The sequence below is a fragment of the Salmo salar genome, chromosome 18, assembly GCF_965601325.2.
Source record: "Salmo salar chromosome 18, fSalSal1, whole genome shotgun sequence".
NCBI lineage: Eukaryota > Metazoa > Chordata > Actinopteri > Salmoniformes > Salmonidae > Salmo > Salmo salar.
The window spans coordinates 14851436-14875782 of record NC_138308.1 but is presented as its reverse complement, the minus strand read 5'-3'; the positions used below and the strand labels follow the sequence as shown (position 1 = coordinate 14875782).

General features: G+C 43.7%; 1 protein-coding gene across 5 annotated transcripts in view; it reads left to right on the top strand.

Annotated features, from left to right (window-relative positions):
* Positions 1–24347, top strand: part of usp54a (ubiquitin specific peptidase 54a) — a 104827-nt gene that overhangs the window by 66825 nt on the left and 13655 nt on the right. For 4 of the 5 annotated variants that reach the window (XM_045700766.2, XM_014154022.3, XM_014154024.3 and 1 more), the window contains 10 exons: positions 293–385; positions 7695–7829; positions 11654–11767; positions 11952–12034; positions 13685–13790; positions 16586–16732; positions 17426–17575; positions 22346–22514; positions 22751–22930; positions 24027–24203. In XM_045700766.2, coding sequence (XP_045556722.1) covers positions 293–385; positions 7695–7829; positions 11654–11767; positions 11952–12034; positions 13685–13790; positions 16586–16732; positions 17426–17575; positions 22346–22514; positions 22751–22930; positions 24027–24203 — 1354 coding nt within the window. The remainder of the gene's footprint in view (positions 1–292; positions 386–7694; positions 7830–11653; positions 11768–11951; positions 12035–13684; positions 13791–16585; positions 16733–17425; positions 17576–22345; positions 22515–22750; positions 22931–24026; positions 24204–24347) is intronic. The other variant, XM_045700767.2, reaches the window with a different exon arrangement.

Genomic DNA, 24347 nt, shown 5'->3' with positions numbered 1-24347 from the left:
GGAGCAAATGTTTGTCACACGCTCCCGTTGCATTTTATATCAGACACGCACTGCAGGGATGTCGACCATCTGAGGCAGCAGCGGAGGCGACACAGAGACAATCTGACTGTCAGCTTTGTCTCTCAAGGGTTCGATGGAAACACTCTACCAACCTTCTAATGTCCCGCACGCAGCACCTTTCTGTTGTTTACTCAGTAGACAACTCAGACTCCATTTAGAAATCAGGAAATGTGAAGGCCCGAGGAGCGTTTTCATGTTTTGTCTCACTCCTTCCTGCTCTTGTTTCCCACAGGTCCTGTGGCACCTGGACATCTTTCGCCGGAGCTTCCGGCAGCTGACCATACACAAGTGCATGGAGGACTCGTGTATCTTCTGTGCCCTGAAGGTAAGAGTCTAGACCTGTGGGTGGAGAGAGGATGGGGCTTGGGGTTGGAGGAGTTGATTCACTTACTCATGAATCCTTTCCAGGTAATGCCTTCCTAAGAATGCAGATAGAGGATGGTTATTTTGGTTTTGGACTGTTGCGTTGATTTTAACAGTAAATCTAGGAGTATTTTTCTCAAGTGACTTTTGTGGATTTAGCTGAGTGCCCCCAGAGAGATGGAGGACCATGCCTTTGAATGTGAACATGTGTATCTCAGCATGTGAATTGTCAGTAAGTAAGTAATCTACCCTGGTGTGGACAGGCAGTGGTTGGATGCCTGGACAGTGGTTATGGATTATGTACCATGGATCTCTCTCTGACTGTCAGACTCCTGAACAGCTAATCAAATGGCTACCCAGACTATTTGCATTGCCCCCCCCCCCCCCCCCCCCCCCCCCCCCCTCTGGAATGCTGCTGCTACTCTCTGTTATTATCGATGCATAGTCACTTTAATAACTCTACCTACATGTTCATATTACCTCAATTACCTCGACACCGGTGCCCCTGCACATTGACACTGTACCGATAGCCCCTGTATACAGCCCTGCTATTGTTACGTACTGCTGCTCTTTAATCATTTGTTATTCTTATCTCTTACTTTTTTTGTGGCATTTTCTTAAAACTGCATTGTTGGTTACGGGCTTGTAAGTAAACATTTCACTGTAAGGTCTATACCTGTTGTATTCGGTGCATGTGACAAATACAATTTGATTTGATTTGATCTGGACAGACTGCTGAATGTAGATCATTGGCTTTAGCCAGCTTCCCCCCCCCCCCCTCTTTTTTTATTATTGTCTCTCTATCTCCCTTACAGTCCCTCTTTCTCCCCCTTTCTCTCTCACTCTGCTCCCTCCAATCCCCCCTCTCTCATCACTCTTTCTTTTATTATTACATTCCATCTAATGTGCAGGAATGCCACTGGCACTCTCCATCAAACGTTCAATATCTCAGTTGGGAACGAGAGGCTCTCTCCTGTGCTTTCCCCTGTCCGTTTGTCTCTGTCGGTCTCTCTGTCTGTGAGGAGTGTGACGGACTCAACGGTTCTCTCTCTGCTTCACCGCGATGGTCCGTCTCGCTGTCTTAACGTGTCCGTGACCGCCTCCTTCTCACTGTGACCAATGACTATTCTATATATCTCACCATGACCGTGTATTTCTGTCTGAGTGTGGTCTATCTAACTTAGATGTTACGCAGTACTGGACTCTTTGTCTGGCGTTCCACATCCCTGTCTGATTGTCTGTTTCTTTATCTGGCTGGCAGAACCAGACTAGCTTTGCCTCTATGCTACTTTCATTATACCACAAGACTCATCCTGAGGGCCAGAAGTTATTTCTTTTCCTGGTTTGAGTCGTTGATTCGATCTTAATGAGGAGGTGTCACGAACTCACACACACCCGAGGTGACAGTCGAGGCTGCGCAAATGCCTTTTGAGTGGCTGCAGGATGGCACTTCACACACTCAGCCGTGTGGGATTTGTTACCCCCAAATGCAGATTTAATGAGCTCTTGTGAATCTGAGTGGTGTGATCTGCGATGCATTAGGGCTGCAGGGCCATCAGAGGGGTTTGATGGTGACATTTGAAGGCATTTCTGATTCCTTTGTGGGTCTGTGGCAGGCAGGCAGGCAGGCAGGCAGGCAGGCAGGCAGGCAGGCAGGCAGGCAGGCAGGCAGGCATGGCTTAGAGCAGCTGAATCTGGCCAGCTGGCAGGACTTGGAGAGTGAAAGAGCCCTGTGGGTTCAACGAGGCCATCCTTTTAGCTACTGGTTAACTAGGTCTGGTCCTTTTGACTGTGACAGGTTAGCTGGTTTCACACTCCTGTCTACTGTACCTCAGTGTGAGTCATAGTCATTGTAGGCTTAAGTGTACTTCTGCTGCTCCCTCTGCACTTTCTCTCTCTCTTTCGCTCCATCTCCCCCACCCTCCTCTGCTTTTTCTTTCTCTTACTCCATCTCTCTCTCTCTCCCGTTCTCTCTCCCCCACTGCTCTCTCCATCTCTCCCTATGCTCCCTTTCCATTTTCCTCCCTCTCTCCTCTCTTTCTCTCCCTCTCTCTTGATGTTTCAGCCTTATCAGAATTCACCAGGGCTCATTTGAGGGGTCGATTACAGGGCATTTCTGCCAGGCATTTAATTTGAGAAGAATTATTAGGCTATGATCATTTATCCTCTCCCCACTTCTTTCTCTGCCGCTCCTGTTCTCTCTCCCTTACCTCACCCACCTCTTCTCTTCTCCTCTCGCTCGCTCTCCTCCTTGCGCAAGATAAATTGAGGTGCAGCGGCTGGGAAAACGTGTGTATGTGTGTGCGCGTGCGTGCGTGCGTGCACAACTGCATGCACACCTGTGGGTGTTTGTGTGCCTGCATGTGTCTGTGTTTGCTTTCCCAATAAACACTCACATTGTTCAGGGTGTTTTTTGATTGAGGAAACAAAAAGGCATTATAATGGGCCATCTTCTCTCAGTAAGTCTAGGTTGTGTTATGAGATTAGTCCATTCGTAAGGATGTCTTGCACCTGAACGTGTCATGCCCTGGTGAATACCTGAATACTCGGAGGCAGTACAGTGACAGTGGGAAGTACAAAGCTATAATACTTTCCCCTATGGCTGTTAACTCGTATGTTTTACATTATGGCTGTGATAAAGTGTTAGGGTTAAAGGGATAATCCACCCCCAGAAATAAAAATCATAAAACTCCTGTCAATTTGGTGAAGGCCTATGTTCTATCCGTGGGTAAAATACAATCTTCCCTCCGTGGTTTAACTTCCAAGTGGTCCGCCTGTGAAAATCAGGAAATCGTGTAGGAACCTGTCATAGCTATATAATTCTCATCACTGGAGATACTGGATTACACACTATCCCATTTTATAACGCTTTTAAAACAATTACCTGCACTCTAGATCACCCAATCAACCAATAGATGGTATGGCCATGGTTGTCTAGGACACATCTGTCCATTAATATCGTCATGACAAATTATAGATTTCGCTTAGATGTACTCAATCTAAACAGTGTACTAAATTATTCACCTCCGTTTGTCCTTCAAGTACCATGTTGCAATTTGCCCTGTCTGTAGGAAACACAGATGTTACAGAAAGGAGGAGATAGTAATTCCATTGGGCAATGAATAGAGAAACGCCCCACCCAACTGACTGTCGACCAATCGCATGCACGTTGTCATGCTGCGTCACGCGGTTGCTAAGCTAATCATCACACAATCCGATTCTAATGGAGTTTCCCCATCTCAAAATGATCTCTGTTGGAAAAAATGTAATGCTGCTCTCGCTCTGGGCAGAGACTCCATTTATATCTCAGTGTAAGAAATGAACTATAAGTTGAACTTGGTGACAAATTGATTTAGGCGATTTTACAGCTAGTTAGCTACTTCACATGCTGATATTGACTTTGTTATTATTGTGTGTATGTTTTCTAGCTAGCTACCTAGCTAGCCAGCCAGCCCAGGGAGAGAGAGAACATTGCATTTTGCGTTTTGTAGTAGACTTGAGCTGCAATAGATTTCCAAAAACGATTTTCACAGGTTTGTACTAATCTTGTTCTTACGACAAAATGAAACATTTGTTCCAAATGTTTTTCTCTCCACATATTAGTGTTATTTAACACTGTTTAACACTGTTAATAATAGGAATTAGTGGTTTGGGGTGGATTATCCCTTTAAGGCGGCTGCAGGCTTCCCATCAGAAACAGTTTGGAACAGTTTGTGCTTATATTATGATTACATTTTGTGACGTTTTGTTCGTTTTCGTATTCTACAAGTTTTTGTTCTGGCTGTTCGTGCACACGCCATTTTTTTCTCGAGGCAAGCCGAAGTCGGTAGCCAAAGTCTACGCCCCTTTGTCTGTGATTGGTCAACAGTAGGGATTCTTCAATGAAGTGTTTGTTGTCATTCAACGAGAGACAACTCTTTTTCATGCACATTTTGTCACTTGAGAAATTCTGCACTAAACATCTTAGTTAGATGTAAAATTGTCGACTAAGATCTCCTCGGCAAAAACGTCAAAAATAATGACAGATTTCTTGAGTTATCTTTATTTTGAGTAAGTGTATACTGGTTACGTCGTCTTAAGATGTACAAACAGTACTAATAGCCGCTTTTATCTTGTTTTTCAAGCGGCCTGATTCACACAGTTTCCTCTGAACAGTTGATGTTGAAATTAACTCTGTGGATCATTTATTTGGGCAGCAATTTCTGAGGCTGGTAACTCTACTGAACTTATCCTCTGCAACAGAGGTAACTCTGGGTCTTCCTTTCCTGTGGCGGTTCTCATGAGAGCCAGTTTCATCATAGCGCTTGATGGTTATTTGCGACTGCACTTGAAGAAACTTTCAAAGTTCTTGAAGTTTTCTGCATTGACTGACCTTCATGTCTTAAAGTAATGATGGAATATCGTTTCTCTTTGCTTATTTGATATGTTCTTGCCATAATACGGACTTGGTCTTTTACCCCTACCTTGTCACAACACAACTGATTGCCTCAAATGCATTAAGAAGGAAATAAATTCCACTAATTAACTTTTAACAAAGCACACCTGTTAATTGAAATTAATTCCATGAAGCTGGTTGAGAGAATGCCAAGAGTGTGCAAAGCAGTCATCAAGGCAAAGGGTAGCTACTTTGAAGTATCTCAAATATAAAATATATTTTGATTTGTTTAACACTCTTTTGGTTACTACTTGATTCCATGTTTTATTTCATAGATTTCATGTCTTTAATATTATTATGCAATGTATAAAATAGTAAAAATAAAGAAAAACCCTTGAATGAGTGGGTGTGTCCAAACTTTTGACTGGTACTGTAGATAAACTATTTTGCTAAATAGTATACAGCTTATCATGAGGTATTCTAACTCAGGCTCAACTAACTCAGGCTCAAGTTTCAAGATGATCCGATTTAAGGTGTTTTACAAAAACGTTCCTAAAAAACTTTATGGATGTTACATTGCCTGTCAGTCACCCCTTCTATCTATGCAACACTGTAGAACATGCAAACAAAACTCAAGACACTTAATTCGGTCTGTATTGCTTCATCTTCATAACTTACACTGGGGAACAGCCGTGAGTGGAAAAACAAGCTCCGTGAGCCCTTTCTTAAGATTAAATATTTTTGATTGAAAAGCCTTTTTTGAGACTCGGCATCCTACTCTGTAATGGACAAAATTCATATAATTTCCTACGTAAACTGGTCAAATAAAACCTGAACTCCAACTTATAGGCCCTAAGGATAGATGTGAACGTAGTTTCATTCGGAAATGAACTTTATTTGTGGATAGTCAGATTGACTTTCCCATGGAATTGCCCATATACCGATCAACAGTATATTTATTCTAAGGATGAAGACTTTGTTAAATTGTTTTTTCCGTCATCACTCGACTAACAATACCCCATAATGACAAAGCAAAAACTGTTTTTTAGAAATTTTTGCAAATTTATAAACAAAAAATTAACATATCACATTTACACAAGTATTCAGACCCTTTACTCAATACTTTGTCGAAGCACCTTTGGCAGCGTTTACAGCCTCAAGTCTTCTTGGGTGATGCAACAAGATTGGCACACCTGTATTTGGGGACTTCCTCCCATTCTTCTTTGCAGATCCTCTCAAGCTCTGTCAGGTTGGTTCAATCCTGTTCATGTCCGGGCTCTGGCTGGGCCACTCAAGGACGTTAAGAGACTTGTCCCGAAGCCACTCCTGTGTTGTCTTGGCTGTGTGCTTAGGGTTGTTGTCCTGTTCAAAGGTGAACCTTCGCCCCAGTCTGAGGTGCTGATTGCTCTGGAGCAGATTTTCATCATGGATCTCTCTGCACTTTGCTCTGTTCAACTTTCCCTCTATCCTGACTAGTCTCCCAGTCCCTGTCGTGGAAAAACATCCCCACAGCATGATGCTTTCACCACCATGCTTCACCATAGGGATGGTGCCAGGTTGCCTCCAGACGTGACGCTTGGCATTCAGGCCAAAGAGTTCAATCTTGGTTTCATCAGACCAGAGAATCTTGTTTCCCATGGTCTGAGAGTCCTTCAGGTGCCTTTTGGCAAACTACTAGTGGGCTGTTATGTGCCTTTTACTGAGGAATGGCTTCCATCTGGCCGCTCTACCATAAAGGCCTGATTGGTGGAATGCTGCAGAGATGGTTGTCCTTCTGTAAGGTTCTCCCATCTCCACTGAGGAACTCTGGAGCTCTGTCAGAGTGACCATCGGTTTCTTGGTCACCTCCCTGACTAAGGCCTTTCTCCCCCGATTGCTCAGTTTGGCCAGGCGGCCAGCTCTAGGAAGTGCCTTGGTGGATCCAAACAAGCTTGGTTTTTGCTCAGCCATACAATGTCAACTGTGGGACCTTATATAGACAGGTGTGTGGCTTTCCAAATCATGTGCAATCAATTTAATTTACCACAGGTGGACTCCATTCAAGTTTTAGAAAAATCTCAAGGATGATCAATGTAAACAGGATGCACCTGAGCTCAGCTTCGAGTCGCATAGCAAAGAGCCTGAATACTTATGTAAATAAGGTATTTCTGTTTTTTATATTGAATACATTTGCAAAAACTTCTAAAAACGTGTGTTTTGCTTTTTCATTGTGGGGTATTGTGTGTAGATTGCTGATGATTATTAATATTTTTTTGTTGAAAAAGTCAAGCGGTCTGAATACTTTTCGAATGCACTGTATGTGAACCCTGTGAATTTGTCAATCAATAAATCAAATGTATTTATGAAGCCCTCCTTACATCAGCCTAAAACCCCAAACAGAAAGAAATGCAGGTGTAGAAGCACGGTGGCTCGGAAAAACTCCCTAGAAAGGCCAGAACCTAGGAAGAAACCTAGAGAGGAACCAGGCTATGAGGGGTGGCCAGTCCTCTTCTCGCTGTGCCGGGTGGAGATTATAACAGAACATGGCCAAGATGTTCAAATGTTCATAGATGACCAGCAGGGTCAAATAATAATAATCACTGTGGTTGTAGAGGTTGAAACAGGTCAGCACCTCAGGAGTAAATGTCAGTTGGCTTTTCATAGCCGATCATTCAGAGTCTCTAGAGAGTTGAAAACAGCAGGTCTGGGACAAGGTAGCACGTCCAGTGAACAGGTCAGGGTTCCATAGCCGCAGGCAGAACAGTTGAAACTGGAGCAGCAGCACGACCAAGTGGACTGTGGACAGCAAGGGGTCATCAGGCAAAGTTGTCCTATAATTTCTTTGTACAATTCCTTTTACTCCAGATAGTGTTAATGTTATTGACCATGCTGTGTTATTGTCTCTTGTTGTTTCTAGAGTATCTTTGCCCAGTTCCAGTTCAGCAGTGAGAAGGTGCTGCCGTCTGACGCGCTCCGCAGCGCCCTGGCCAAGACCTTCCAGGACGAACAGCGCTTCCAGCTGGGCATCATGGACGACGCTGCAGAGTGCTTCGTAAGAGACAACCCTCCCCCACACTTCCTCTCTCACCTCCCTTATTCCTCCATACTTACTTACCTTATCCCCCACTTCCCCACGTGCATTAACCTTCATTCTTCCACCCCTGCTTATTTTTTTGATATACATCTACAGTTGAAGTCGAAAGTTTACATACACTAAGGTTGGAGTCATTAAAACTCGTTTTTCAACCACTCCACAAATTTCTAGTAATTTTTCCAACAATTGTTTACAGACAGATTATTTCGCTTATAATTCCCTGTATCACAATTCCAGTGGGTCAGAAGTTTACATATACACTAAGTTGACTGTGCCTTTAAACAGCTTGGAAAATTCCAGAAAATGATGACATGGCTTTAGAAGCTTCTGATAGGATAATTGACATCATTTGAGTCAATTGGAGGTGTACCCGTGGATGTATTTCAAAGCTTACCTTTAAACACAGTGCCTCTTTGCTTGACATCATGGGAAAATCAAAAGAAATCAGCCAAGACCTCAGAAAAAAATTGTAGACCTCCACAAGTCTGGTTCATCCTTGGGAGCAATTTCCAAATGTCTGAAGGTACCACGTTCATCTGTACAAACAATAGTACGCAAGTATAAACACCATGAGACCACGTAGCCGTCATACCGCTCAGGAAGGAGACGCGTTCTGTCTCCTAGAGATGAATGTACTTTGGTGCGAAAAGTGCAAATCAATCCCAGAACAACAGCAAAAAACCCTGTGAAGATGCTGGAGGAAACGGGTACAAAAGTTTCTATATCCACAGTAAAACGAGTCCTATATCGACATAACCTGAAAGGCCGCTCAGCAAGGAAGAAACCACTGCTCCAAAACTGCCATAAAATAGCCAGACTGCGGTTTGCAACTGCACATGGGGACAAGATCGTACTTTTTGGAGAAATGTCCTCTGGTCTGATGAAACAAAAATAGAACTGTTTGGCCATAATGACCATCGTTATGTTTGTAAGAAAAAGGGGGAGGCTTGCAAGCCAAAGAACACATCCCAACCGTGAAGCATCGGGGTGGCAGCATCATGTTGTGGGGGTGCTTTGCTGCAGGAGGGACTGGTACACTTCACAAAATAGATGACATCATTAGGATGGAAAATTATGTGGATATATTGAAGCAACATCTCAAGACATCAGTCAGGAAGTTAACCTGTTAAGGACATATGCCTGCGGAACCCCTAGCCAACAGCCAATGTCATCGCACGGCGCGAAATACAAAGCCAACTAAAATACCACAATTCAATTTTCTCAAACAATCAACTATTTTACACCATTTTAAAGACAAGACTCTCGTTATTCTAACCACATTGTCCAATTTCAAAAAGGCTTTACAGAGAAAGCAAAACATTAGATTATGTCAGGAGAGTACCCTGCCAAAAATAATCACACAGCCATTTTCAAAGCAAGCATATATGTCACAAAAACCAAAACCACAGCTAAATGCAGCACTAACCTTTGATGATCTTCATCAGATGACACTCCTAGGACATTATGTTATACAATACATGCATGTTTTGTTCAATCAAGTTCATATTTATATCATAAACCAGCTTTTTACATTAGCATGTGATGTTCAGAACTAGCATACCCACCGCAAACTTCCGGTGAATTTACTAAATTACTCACGATAAACGTTCACAAAAAACATAACAATTATTTTAAGAATTATAGATACAGAACTCCTTTATGCAATCGCGGTGTCAAATTTTAAAATAGCTTTTCGGCGAAAGCACATTTTGCAATATTCTGAGTAGATAGCTCGGCCATCACAGGCTAGCTAATTTGACACCCACCAAGTTTGGTGCTCACTAAACTCAGAATTACTATAAGAAAAATTGGATTACCTTTGCTGTTCTTCGTCAGAATGCACTCCCAGGACTTCTACTTCAACAACAAATGTTGTTTTGGTTCGAAATAATCCATAGTTATATTGAAATAGCTCCGTTTTGTTCGTGCGTTGAGGTCACTATCCGAAGGGTGACGCGCGAGCGCATTTCGTGACAAAAAAAATTCTAAATATTCCATAACCGTACTTCGAAGCATGTCAAACGCTGTTTAAAATCAATTTTTATGCTATTTTTCTCGTAAAATAGCGATAATATTCCAACCGGGCGACGTTGTCTATCCAAATCTACTAATTATATGCGTATTCTAGTTTTTGGGCAGGAGTAGTAACCAGATGAAATCGGGTACGTTTTTTTATCCGGACGTGAAAATACTGCCCCCTATCCCAAACAGGTTAAAGCTTGGTCGCAAATGGGTCTTCCAAATGGACAATGACCCCAAGCATACTTCCAAAGTTGTGGCAAAATGGCTTAAGGACAACAAAGTCAAGGTATTGGAGTGGCCATCACAAAGCTCTGACCTCAATCCTATAGAAAAGTTGTGGACAGAACTGAAAGAACGTGTGCGAGCAAGGAGGCCTACAAGCCTGACTCAGTTACACCAGCTCTGTCAGGAGGAATGGGCCAAAATTCACCCAACTTATTGTGGGAAGCTTGTGGAAGGCTACCTGAAACGTTTGACCCAAGTTAAACAATTTAAAGGCAATGCTACCAAATACTAATTGAGTGTATGTAAACTTCAGACCCACTGGGAATGTGATGAAAGAAATAAAAGCTGAAATAAATCATTCTCTCTACTATTATTCTGACATTTCACATTCTTAAAATAGACCCACTGGGAATGTGATGAAAGAAATAAAAGCTGAAATAAATCATTCTCTCTACTATTATTCTGACATTTCACATTCTTAAAATAAAGTGGTGATCCTAACTGACCTAAGACAGGGAATTGTTACATGGATTAAATGTCAGGAATTGTGAAAAACTGTGTTTAAATGTATTTGGCTAAGGTGTATGTAAACTTCTGAATTCAACTGTATACAGAAACAGAAGAGTTAAGAGATCAGCTAAAAGGGATCTCATATCTAAATGCTGTATGTTGAAACCAGACATTTGCAGTAGCATAACATTTACAAAACAGTGGCAGAGTCACTATTTTCTTTGGCAGAACAAAGGAAAGGTTTGGGAAGTGTTTTTCACTTTGGGAAGCTGCAGTGCAGAGTTCTGTACAGGGCCTTTTCCTGATCCCACCGACAGTAAGCAGAGTCCACCTGGTTTCCAAACTACCACAAAGAAACAAACGAGCCTGTGCTCCTCCACTGGCCATCCCTCCTTCTCCCCTCTCAGAGGTGCATGATTGTAAAGAATCATTTATTTCCTCCTCACCAGCTAATCTTATAAGCAATGCCATTGGGCAGCCAGCCAGAGGATTGTTCCTTACCCTGTATCACTATCTGGGCCTGTTCTCTCCTCTCCACCTCTTCCTTCTCTCCTATCTCTCCTCTCTCACCCTCTTCTGCTTGTTTAGCAGCCCTTATGTTCTGCTGACAACCGGGAACATACAAAAACTGCAACTTGGGTGTTTTTTTTTATGTGTATTATTCGAGGTGTTTGGCTGCGGCTGAGGTCCGGAGGCAGTGAGATGGTGGGTGCGGGGCAGATGCTAACTGTACACTGGACCCTCCCCGTGGAGACCCTCTCTCTGCGGTGCTGCAGTTAGAGTGATCAATCAACCAGTAAATTATCCCAGTATAACCAACCAGAGCCTCTGTGCTTCACTGGACTCCAGTGATTTTTTCAAAAGGATATTTTCATTGTGTGTTGGTTTTGTCATGACGTAGTAGTGTGATTAAGTAAAAACATATATGTGGACAAGCACACACACACTTCCGTACATGCACAATTACACACAAAAAAAAACGGGCATACCGCTAACGTGACTGTCTCTACCTGTTGCCCCCACAGGAGAATATTCTAATGCGGATCCATTTCCACATCTCAGACGAGACCAAAGAAGACATCTGCACAGCCAAGCACTGCATCCCACACCAGAAGTTTGCCATGACACTCTTCGAACAGGTCAGCACAAACACAAGCATCAGTACAAATACAAGCCGAAGTAACTGCTTTATATTATCACAGTCAATCAAAACATTTTTAATCTCAGAATTGATCCGCCCATCCATTTCTATTTTAATTAACTGAAGTGAAGCCATCTCTGCTTATCATAGTCGCGTAACTTGATGTGTGTGTGTGTTTGCAGTGTGTGTGCAGCAGCTGTGGGGCCTCCTCTGACCCACTGCCCTTTATTCAGATGGTGCACTACATCTCCACCACCTCCCTCTGGTAAGTAACCCTCTGACTGGGGAAACAGCACTGAGCCGACTGGTTCTGACTGGGACTGACTAGCTCTGACTGGTACTAACTAGTGTTCTGACTGGTACTGACTAGTGTTCTGACTGAGACTTACTAGCTCTGACTGGTACTAACTAGTGTTCTAACTGGTACTGACTAGTGTTCTGACTGGTACTAACTAGTGTTCTGACTGGTACTGACTAGTGTTCTGACTGAGACTTACTAGCTCTGACTGGTACTAACTAGTGTTCTAACTGGTACTGACTAGTGTTCTGACTGAGACTGACTAGCTCTGACTGGTACTAACTAGTGTTCTGACTGGTACTAACTAGTGTTCTGACTGGGACTGACTAGTTCGGACTAATGTTCAGATTTGTCTTCAGGGGTTCTGGTGGACTCTAACAAGTTCTGAGTAGTTCTAACTTGTTTGGTTAGATATGACTCATACCCTGCAGTTAATTAACTAACACCATACATAGGGCCACATTAGGTGCATACTTTTATTCAAAAGTGAAAATTTAAGGGCACCAATTGAAATATGCTCCTTTTACTTCATGAATAGACAATACAATGAAAAGCCTTTTTCAGTCTCTTTTACGCTGAGCAGAGCAGAAAATGAACACTCTTTCGGCCCAGAGACATAAATTACAACATTGTGACCGAAAATGCTTTCTTTCTCCTCTGCTAAATAGAATTAACACGCCAGGTTGATATCAGGTCACCTAGGAATGGGAAATAGCGCTCTTATTCTTGGGGTTAGGAGCTGTCAGCAACACCTCTCTGGGCTGTGGGAGGAGAATCATCCCTCCGTTAGGCTACAGACTAGCTGTAGTGAACCAGGGGCCGCCTGCCTGCCCAGCCTGCCCGCCCGCCTACGTCTCCAGCTGTGTGCTGTAGCCAGTCAACCCAGAGGGCTTGTTATGCTATGAGCAAACTTCTTATGCAAAAGTTATGAAATGTCTCCATTCATATTTCATGACATGAGTCTGGTATTTGTTCTGTATGGGCTCTATCTGATTCTTCAACGCTCTTCTGGCCCAGATATAAGCCCAAAATCCCCCAACACAAGCCTCTCTCTCTCTCTCTCTCTCTCTCTCTCTCTCTCTCTCCTCTCTCTCTCTGTCTTAGAGAAACACACACATACACAAACACACTCTCCACGAACCCCTCAGAGGAGTGTGCTGTATCCTGACAACGGTTTATTTGCCAATAACAAAGGTCTGTCTCCTGAGACCTAGTCATCTCTCCTGCACCAGAGCACAGAGCAAACCTACAGTGTAACCCTGGAGCGTCTGGAGTGTGCACCTCTATAGGTGGAGAGATCTCCCCAGAGACCTGGAGAGAATGGGAAGGGACAAAGACTCACCTTGTAGATGAGTGCCCTGCAGTGAAGGGCAGTGCTGTCTCACATGAACAGTAGCAGCAGTGTTAAGGCCGTGGCTGTATTGTCTGTCTTTTAATACAATGTCTTTATTGAAAACTTTTTTTTTATCGAAAAGTGACTTACATTTAACACGCTCTGTATATGTGGCCCATGACTCACACCCACAATCCCGGTGTTGCAAGGACTAGATGTCTGAGTGAGTGTCGTCTCATACTGTCGATGTCTGAGTGTCAGTGTTCTGTGTGTTTCTGCTACAGTAACCAGGCAGTGAGGATGTTGGAGTGTAGAGACAAGCCCACACCAGACATGTTTGGAGAGTTGCTCCGCAACGCTAGCACTGTGGGAGACCTACGCAACTGTCCGGTGAGTTTCGCAAAGGCGATATTGTAACCTATGAGGTGCATCCTAGACGTGATTATACTAGCACACTATACATTACCATACCATAGACCAGGGTTTCCCAGCCACCGGGCTCCGGACTGGTACCGGGCCACTGGCCCTGGGTATAAAAATAAGAATATAGATTTCCCCCCCCCCAGCACATGGGACAGTAATCAATTAACTCGCCGCAGCCCATTCTGCAAGCCAGTCACACTTTTCTTACTCCCTGAAGCATAGAAAAAAGACTAACCCACGACACGTGCTGATTGGATGAACTGGACACACATCAAGTCTCTTACATTCTGTCAGTAGCCACCTAAACATGTCAGTGCCAGAGTGCCGTTGTAGTTACAGTCTCAAGTTTACATGGACATGAATAATATGCAATTTCCAAAAACATGATTGTGACAGCGTTCTACACTGAACAAATATATAAACACAAAACATGTGAAATTTTGTCCCATGTTTCATGAGCTGAAATAAAAGATCCCAGAAATGTTCCGTACTCACAAAAGCTTATTTCTCACATACCTGTTAGTGAGCATTTCTCCTTTGCCAAGATAATCCATCCACCTGACTGGTGTGGCATATCAAGAAGCTGATTAAACAACATGTGCATTACACAGGTGCACCTTGTGCTGGGGACTATAAAAGGCCACATTAAAATGTGCAGTTTTGTCACACAACACAATGCCACAGATGTCTCAAGTTTTGAGGGAGCGCGCAACTGGCATGCTGACTGCAGGAATGTCCACCAGAGCTGTTGCCAGAGAATGTAATGGTCATTTCTCTATCTTAAGCTGCCTCCAACGTCATTTTAGAGAATTTGGCAGTATGTCCAACCAGCCTCACAACTGCAGACCACGTGTATGGCCTCATGTGGGCGAGCGGTTTTCTGATGTCAATGTTGTGAACAGAGTGCCCTATGTTGGTGGTGGGGTTATGGTATGGGCAGGCACAAGCAATGGACAATGAACACAATTGCATTTTATTGAGATACGTGAGGAGATCCTGAGGTCCATTGTCATGCCATTCATCCGCCACCATCACCTCATGTTTCAGCATGATAATAGACGGCCCCATGTCGAAAGGATCTGTACACAATTCCTGGAAGCTGAAAATGTCCCAGTTCTTCCATGGCCTGCATACTCACCAGACATGTCACCCATTGAGCCTGTTTGGGATGCTCTGGATTGACATGTACGACGGCGTATTCCAGTTCCCGCCAATATCTAGCAACTTCGCACAGCCATTGAAGAGGAGTGGGACAACATTCCACAGGCCATAATCAACAGCCTGATCGAACTCTATGCGAAGGAGATGTGTCGTCGCTGCATGAGGCAAATGGTGGTCACACCAGATACTGACTGGTTTTCTGATCCACAGGTATCTATGACCAACAGATGCATATCTATATTCAAAGTCATGTGAAATCCATAGATTAGGGCCTAATGAATTTATTTAAATTGACTGATTTCCTTTTATGAACTGTAACTCTAAAATGATTGAAATTGTTGCATATTGCGTTTATATTTTTGTTCAGTGTCTATTGCATTTATATTCACCACATATTATTGCTTATGGTGGTGAAAATGTTCTGATTATTAATTTCTTGTAGCCACCTTTTGGGGGATTATTCAGTCAATGAAAATAACTGTACTCTCACACAAATGCATGCTCAGACACACAATCTAGCTGAGGCTTGTATTGAGTGTGGGCCGACTGGTTCAGCGGAACTCCATGGCTTCTAGAGTGGCAGTAAACAACATTCGAAGGTCAGCCAAGCACACAGTCCTCAGTGCTCCGACTGTAATATCTCTGGGTTAGACACTGAACTGAAAGGACCAGGGGGGCTCAACATGAGCAGCTCAAAGTATTAGCTTTGAAAATTTCAACCACATGAAATCTCCCAGTCAAACATTACTCCTATTATTCATGTACTCCCTCACAGCTTTGTCTTATCAAACATTAAACCCTCTAAAGTCCCGTAAGGTGAACACTAGAGTCTACATATATCTAACGAGCTCCCACAATGTTGTACAATTAAAGACATTTTTCAGAACTGTATTTTTTTTCTCAGTAAGTATTGGCTGACTCTGAGGCTTCTACCGCTGGTCTGTGTGTGAGAAACCTCAGTGCTCTCATGTGCTGTGAGAAAGTCTCCTCTGTTTATGGCAAATTTGGCGTGTGCACAGTCGCTGCCTTCAGGGGGCCTTCCGCCTGCCTGTTTCCAGCCTCACTTCTGGGAAACGAGGTCAAGATGGCAGGTGCATGCGGTGACATGCGTCCCTCTCCCACGCATACAAACGCACACACACACACACACACACCGCTCTGGCCAGAATCAGCTCTATGAAAGGAATCCTGTGGTAAACCTTCTCTTAAGGAACTCCACATGCTCCTGGACCCAGTGTAAAGGACGGTTGGCTCTCTGTGACAGGCATAGAAGTGACACTTGAATTGGGGGATGTCATTGTCAGGACTTGGCCTACAGCCAGCTGACCTTTTCAGACACAGCTCACTGTGAGTGCTGCCTTGAAATGAACCATCGTCAACGCTGAACTAGCTAAATGGATAAAGATCACTGTCCACTCAGTATGTAATGAGTCATGGTAGACTTTGCTTTAGGATTTCTTTGTTTGTTAGAGGATTTTGTGTTTATATTTGTGATTTATTACGCTCAATTTACCGTCTGCCTCTCCCACCTCTTCACGCGGACTTTTCTTCCCTCTCTCTCCTCCTTCCCTCCTGTCTTTCTCCCTCCCTCCCTGCTTCAGAGTAACTGTGGGGAGAAGCTGCGTATCCGTCGGGTGCTGATGAACTCTCCAGAGATCATCACCATAGGTCTGGTGTGGGACTCTGACCACTCAGACCTGGCAGAGGATGTTATCCACAGCCTGGGCACCTGCCTGCGCCTGGGGGATGTAAGACACACACACACACACACACACACACACACACACACACACACACACACACACACACACACACACACACACAGACACACAGACACACACACACACAGACACACAGAGAGAGACACACACACACACACACACACAGAGAGAGACACACACACACACACACACACACACACACACACACACACACACGAGACACACACACTCACTCTTACAGTTTCCTTTACAAGATGCCACAAGGTTAGGCTGTACTGGGTTTGCATATGCTGTAATGTGTCTAGCCTCTAACACCAGAGTGGTTAAAAAGAAGTCTGATGTCTCTATACTCTGACTCAGTGGTAAACACACAAGTCAGGCACCATCTCCCATCTCTATTGAATCTTTCATGGTGTTTACCGGCTGTAAAAGCTAGCTAACCTTTGAGAACCTCTGGAGAGTTGTGTTGTGATCTGATACCAACATTCCTGATGTCTGTTTGGATACCCTGGGCCTCAGTTAATGTAAATGTATGACAGGCAAAGTATATTATGGATTATATTTACTGTAAGGGCCTAATTTGTTACTGACCTTGTGACTTGACCAGGAAAAATTACATTAACCCACATCTGTTTTTGATGTACAGTATTGCAGTATTTTGAATGTCCTTATGGGGCTGAATATCAGTGCATCCATCTGTCCTCTCCCTGTTCCTCACAGCTCTTCTACAGAGTGACTGATGACAAAGCCAAGCAGGCAGAGCTCTACCTGGTGGGCATGGTGTGTTACTACGGCAAGCACTACTCCACCTTCTTCTTCCAGACCAAGATACGCAAGTGGATGTACTTTGACGACGCACATGTCAAAGAGGTAAAAAAACAAATACCAAATCGACCCGGGTGAATGGCTCCGGAAGTTGCCCTTATCCACAGATCTAGGATTACTTTAACCCTAACCATAACCATTATGATGAACAAAATATCTGACCCTGTGTCAGTGGTTAGGGGCAACTTTTACCTACTCTGTGTTAGGCATGGGCATGAGTAATCGAGTACTCGAACGGGCGTCAAAGCTCAATCTTTAACCAGGGATCAAATCATTTTCAAATACTGTGAAACTATTTGGTGGAATGTGCTTTGTGGCTGCCTGAACGGGCAAGTAAAATTCTGTCTTGAAGACAATGTTAATTTGCTTTACATCACACAGTTCTTCTCCCTAAATTATATTTCCCCTCTGTGTCTCATTCACTCAATTGTGTTCCGACCACTCCCTACGCTCGCGCGTGCTGAGTGCGCACACAAGCTCCCGTTAGGCCTACAGAAATAAATACCTATAAAAACGTATCTAACTGATAGGATACACAAACTACATTCCTTTCCAAATGATGACAGTTTTATCTTCAATTCAAAATGGACTGGTTGATTGAAGTAGGAAAATACTTGTTCCAACAACGAGCTTCAGTTTTAAAATTATTTGCGTCCTGTCCATTTTCCGCTTAGGCTACTTTGCGAACTGCCATTTAGAGTTGGTTAGCCTAGGCTATAACCCCACTAAACATAGACAGGTTCATCACTGAAAATTTGCAAAAATATTAGTTTGATAAAGACAAAGAGCATATTTTTGGGCTCCCAAGTGGCGCAGCGGTCTAAGGCACTGCATCTTAGTGCTAGAGGCATCACTACAGACCCTGGTTTGATTCCAGGCGGTATCACAGCCGGCCGTGATTGGGAGTCCCATAGGGCGGCGCAAAATTGGCCCAGCGTCGTCCGGGTTAGGGTTTGGCCGGGATAGGCCGTCATTGTAAATAAGAATTTATTCTTAACTAACTTGCCTAGTTAAATAAAGGTTAAATAAAATACAGAAATTTTCCTCAGAATCATTAAGCACAGGTCTAAGTCACCAAACAGATGTCATGGCTGAAATTCATCACCATACAGTGCTCAATGTGGATTTGTTGATCTATTGAGAAATTTCCAAAGAACAGGCAGAATAAACTAAATTGAACGTATGTATATCGAAAAGAAGACGGTTTAGGTTTGTAACCCAGAATGTTTTCTTCTTTCCACTCCCCAAATTGAGCCCTGTTTCAAATGATCACTTTTTGAGAACAACTGTTCCAGATTCAAGGTGTGCATCACTTCACACTGGCAACTTTTTTCATTCCAGTGCGGCCCTTGTCTTCTAAAAATGTATTTTGAGTACTCAAACAGTCAAAAAATGTCAAATGCCCATCCTTACTCTGTGTGAATGTATTTAAAAAAAATGTTTACTGTGTAGTTTCTGTGTTTTATTCTCCTGGTATGTTTGTATTTAAAAAATCATACAAGCTATGTTTGGCTGTGCTGTGCTCCTCACTTGGGTGATGTTACTGTGGCATGAACATGAGCTATACAAGTGTTTTTTCCTGGACTCCTCTCAGATATGAATCCTCCATCTTATATGTTAATGTCTCTGTCTCTCTCTTTCACGTTGCTTTGTCAAGAGGGAGAGGATATTTATGTTTTAACAGCGAAATACCTGTTTTCTTTCATTGCTAAACAGTGGACTGGCCCATCGGCCCTATTCTAAGCCCTCTTTCTCTCTCTCTCTCTCTCTCTCTCTCTCTCTCTCTCTCCCCCCCCCGTGTTTGTTGCTCATTTCACCACCCACAGCGCCATTAGTTTACATTGACTCACTAACGAGCTGCAGGTGTTTTTACTCAATTTTTTATATGTGACATAGGCTGTGTTGTCATGACAGCCAAAGGAGGGACGGTTGTCATAGTAGTAGTTTAGTTTAAGGGAAATTCCACGGTAACAGAATTACGCTGAGACTGCTTTGAACAATTTACACAGTTAAAAAAACAAACATTTACCAGTAAAACTGTGCGGATGCAAAGTTTGGTAACAGAATTACGGTAAAATCTCCCTCAGTTTTATTCTGTTACTAAACTTTGTATCTGCACAGTTCTTCCTGTAAATGGGTTTTTGTAAAATGTTCAGTGGAAATTGTAAAAGTAGTCCTTGTGCATAGAGTTCTCTACGGTTTGATAAACTTTGAAATCAATGGTTTTTGTTTAGTATAGATTTTAAAGTGAAAAATCTCTGCGTAATTCCGTTACCATGGAATTGCCCGTAGTCAACTTTATTATCCTACAGTGGATATTCACACCATACAAAAATTACAAAATAAACAACAATCAACATGTACAGTGAGGGAAAAAAGTAATTGATCCCCTGCTGATTTGCCCACTGACAAAGAAATGATCAGTCTATAATTTTAATGGTAGGTTTATTTGAACAGTGAGAGACAGAATAACAACAACAAAAATCCAGAAAAACGCATGTCAAAAATGTTATAAATTGATTTGCATTTTAATGAGGGAAATAAGTATTTGACCCCTCTGCAAAACATGACTTAGTACTTGGTGGAAAAACCCTTGTTGGCAATCACAGAGGTCAGACGTTTCTTGTAGTTGGCCACCAGGTTTGCACACATCTCAGGAGGGATTTTGTCCCACTCTTTGCAGATCTTCTCCAAGTCATTAAGGTTTCGAGGCTGACGTTTGGCAACTCGAACCTTCAGCTCCCTCCACAGATTTTCTATGGGATTAAGGTCTGGAGACTGGCTAGGCCACTCCAGGACCTTAATGTGCTTCTTCTTGAGCCACTCCATTGTTGCCTTGGCCGTGTGTTTTGTCATGCTGGAATACCCATCTACAACCCATTTTCAATGCCCTGGCTGAAGGAAGGAGGTTCTCACCCAAGATTTGACGGTACATGGCCCCGTCCATCGTCCCTTTGATCCGGTGAAGTTGTCCTGTCCCCTTAGCAGAAAAACACCCCCAAAGCATAATGTTTCCACCTCCATGTTTGACGGTGGGGATGGTGCTCTTGGGGTCATAGGCAGCATTCCTCCTCCTCCAAACACGGCGAGTTGGGTTGATGCCAAAGAGCTCCATTTTGGTCTCATCTGACCACAGCACTTTCACCCAGTTGTCACGAGGTGAGATCTTCCATGGAGCCCCAGGCCGAGGGAGATTAACAGTTCTTTTGTGTTTCTTCCATTTGCGAATAATCGCACCAACTGTTGTCACCTTCTCACCAAGCTGCTTGGCGATGGTCTTGTAGCCCATTCCAGCCTTGTGTAGGTCTACAATCTTGTCCCTGACATCCTTGGAGAGTTCTTTGGTCTTGGCCATGGTGGAGAGTTTGGAATCTGATTGATTGATTGCTTCTGTGGACAGGTGTCTTTTATACAGGTAACAAACTGAGATTAGGAGCACTCCCTTTAAGAGTGTGCTCCTAATCTCAGCTCGTTACCTGTATAAAAGACACCTGGGAGCCAGAAATCTTTCTGATTGAGAGGGGGTCAAATACTTATTTCCCTCATTAAAATGCAAATCAATTTATAACATTTTTGACATGCGTTTTTCTGGATTTTTGTTGTTGTTATTCTGTCTCTCACTGTTCAAATAAACCTACCATTAAAATTATAGACTGATCATTTCTTTGTCAGTAGGCAAACGTACAAAATCAGCAGGGGATCAAATACTTTTTTCCCTCACTGTATGTAGAGTTATTCATGCAAAGAAGCATGTAACCTGCCACAGTCTTTATCATGGACAAAGAGAGGTCTGCAGAGTTTCTGAGGACATCAAAGCCTGTCACATGAGATCAACTGGATGAACTCTGATTGGTGGTTCACACTTCAGCAGTGTTGTGAGCAGTCATGGGTGTGATTTCTGATTGGCTTCTCCTGCAGTTCCAGGTCAGGTCCCATCTCCCAGTGTGACTTGGTGTGTGAGCCTCTATCTTCTCCACTCTTTCCCCCTCCTTTCTCTCTCCTCTCCCTTCTCTCCTCTCTTATCTTATCATTGCTTTAGTCTCATAATGGCTGTGCTGTACGTTCACTCCTGGACAGTTGCACACAAAGTAGCTCTCTCTCTCTCTCTCTCTCTCTCTCTCTCTCTCTCTCTCTCTCTCTCTCTCTCTCTTTCTGTCTCTCTCTCTCTCTCTCTCTCTTCTCTCTGTCTCTCTCTCTCTCTCTCTGTCTCTCTCTCTCTGTCTCTCTCTCTCTCTGTCTGCCTCTGTGTGTCTGTAAAGCCGGCATGTGAGCCAGTGAGGGTTTGAACAAAAGTGGCCTGAAACAGTGGATATCCCTCCATTGTTTATCTGGCCAGCTGGACAGGAAGGTGTGGCCAATAGAGAGCCAGAGCACAGCGGCCACCACTGTACACACACACACACACACACACACACACACACACACACACACACACACACACACACACACACACATTTAGACTTTCAAACACACACTCTTGCGTTGGGAAAACCAGGTTGAGGTAAGACAGGGTTGGAAAATGGAGGGAAAGACTTTGCTTGATAACAACTTCCCTCATGACTCTTGGTTCTTGCCCCTCTGGCACTTACAGTCAGTTAATGTTATCCAGTAAATATTGTACTGTAACTGTTTTATTTTACTAACTCTCATTCTTATGTGAGCTCACTTGCATTGCTCTGTGTGTAATTTTCTGGATGTTTCTCTGTCCCAACAGTTTGAGATTCACATCAAGGATGGGCTGAATACTCACATCTAAATACTTTTATTTTGATTTCCCTGGAAAGTTGTGACAGCGCTTTCCTCTCTTCCTGGTAGATCGGGCCCAAGTGGAAGGACGTGGTGTCGCGGTGCATCAAGGGCCACTATCAACCCCTGCTACTGCTCTACGCTGACCCCCGGGGGACGCCCGTGTCAGTGCAGGACCTGCCCTCCCGCCTGGACCTGCACCACTTCAACAAGGCTTACTACGACAGTGAGGACTCAGGTACGAGACGCGTCGGGTCACACAGATCACTGCTACACACAGGATAGCTGTTACATACTACGCCTGGGTTCAAATAGTATCTGTTTTCTTTCAAATGGAACTAATGGAATAGTCCCTAAAGTGCAAATCCCGCCCAACTGTTACTGCGGCTTGTGCCATCCCATTATCTCTGCAGGCTGTCTGTGTCTGTTCCATTGTCATGCTGACGTGTTTTGCTCATCATGTGTCGTCATCAGGCCGGGAGCCGTCCATCTCAAGTGACACTCGCACCGACTCGTCGACAGACAGCTACTCCTACAAGTACTCCCGCTCCCACCATGAGTCCATGGCCAGCCACTTCTCCTCCGACTCCCAGGGAACGGTCATCTGTAACCAGGACAATGATGCAGCCTCACACAGCAGCCTGGAGACCACAGGTAGGAGGAGGAGGAATTAAATTCAATTGTTTGAGGTGAAGAAAACATTACTTTGAGAAGCTCCACAGCTCATTAGTGGTGGTGGTGAGTTACGACAATCAGAAATACTATCAGATCCCCAAATGGGCACATTTACAGGCCAACGTTTGCGCGCAGGCCAGGTAGCCTAGGTCTACTTCTATGCGTAATCAGGTGCGCGTCCTTACTTAACATTGACAGTAGCGACAATGACTAAATTGACAAAACTGGAATGAAATACACCAAAACTTGTTTCTCACAAATGTAGCATAGGTTGTGTGCTCTGCAAACAACGTAAAGACTGTAAAAAGAATATATTGAATGCATTAACAGAAATTACCATAACCAAACAAACATTGCAGATGAGAAATTATAGGAATCAACAGTAAATGTAATACTGGTGATGGTTAAATGTAATACTGGTTAAATGTAATACTGGTGATGCATGTAATGGGGAATTGATAGACACTAACAATCAAGGAAAACAATTCACACAATGAAGTTATGAAACAATGAATGTTGTCAAATTGGCAGGAGAGAGCACATTCTGGAAAGAGACGTGCTTTGTGCATTTGAGCCACACTCCCCTTCTTCTTGGACTGTTCCATCCCTGCGCCCTCCGCGATGGATTAGTTCACTGAGATAGGCGCGAATCAGACAGGTTTCTCGTGTGCCATAAAAAATTCATATATTTGCTGAATGCTCGACTAAACAAAATCTCGGTCGACCAACAGCCTCTCGACCAGTCGACTAATTGGGGTCAGCCCTATTATATACATACACACAAACATATATATGGAATAGATCACACACACACACACACACACACACACACACACACACACACACACACACACACACACACACACACTCACACTCACGCAGACACACACATGCAACTACTTAGGATTATGCATGTAGTACTCACCCCAACATACTGAAACAGTTTTGTATGTACTGTATAGAGGATTAAAGCCACAGCCATTACCCAATCATGTTAATCATTGATCATGTGTCATGTCTCAACCACATAAACGGTCATTCAAAATGTCCTCCCCCGCTTCTCATTGTTGCTAAGGCCAAGTGGCGGACAGTGGACCAGTGCAGTGCCACTCTCTGAGGAAAGGTGGGACAGTGGACAGAAAGGGCGGGGCCAGTGACAGGAAGCGGAGCTCTAGTCGTCCTCGCCGACTTGAGGAGAGGAGCCGGGGCTCTAAAACTGACGAGGCCACGTCGGCAGGTTACCACAGCGAGGGTATGCAGGAACCAATCACACGGCAGAACCAGGAGACTAGTGACCAACCACACAGCAGAGCCAGGGGACAAGTGACCTATGAAATAAGGGCATGATGGCTCAGGAGATTATATACTGTATCTAGCAACTTAAGACTTCATCAGA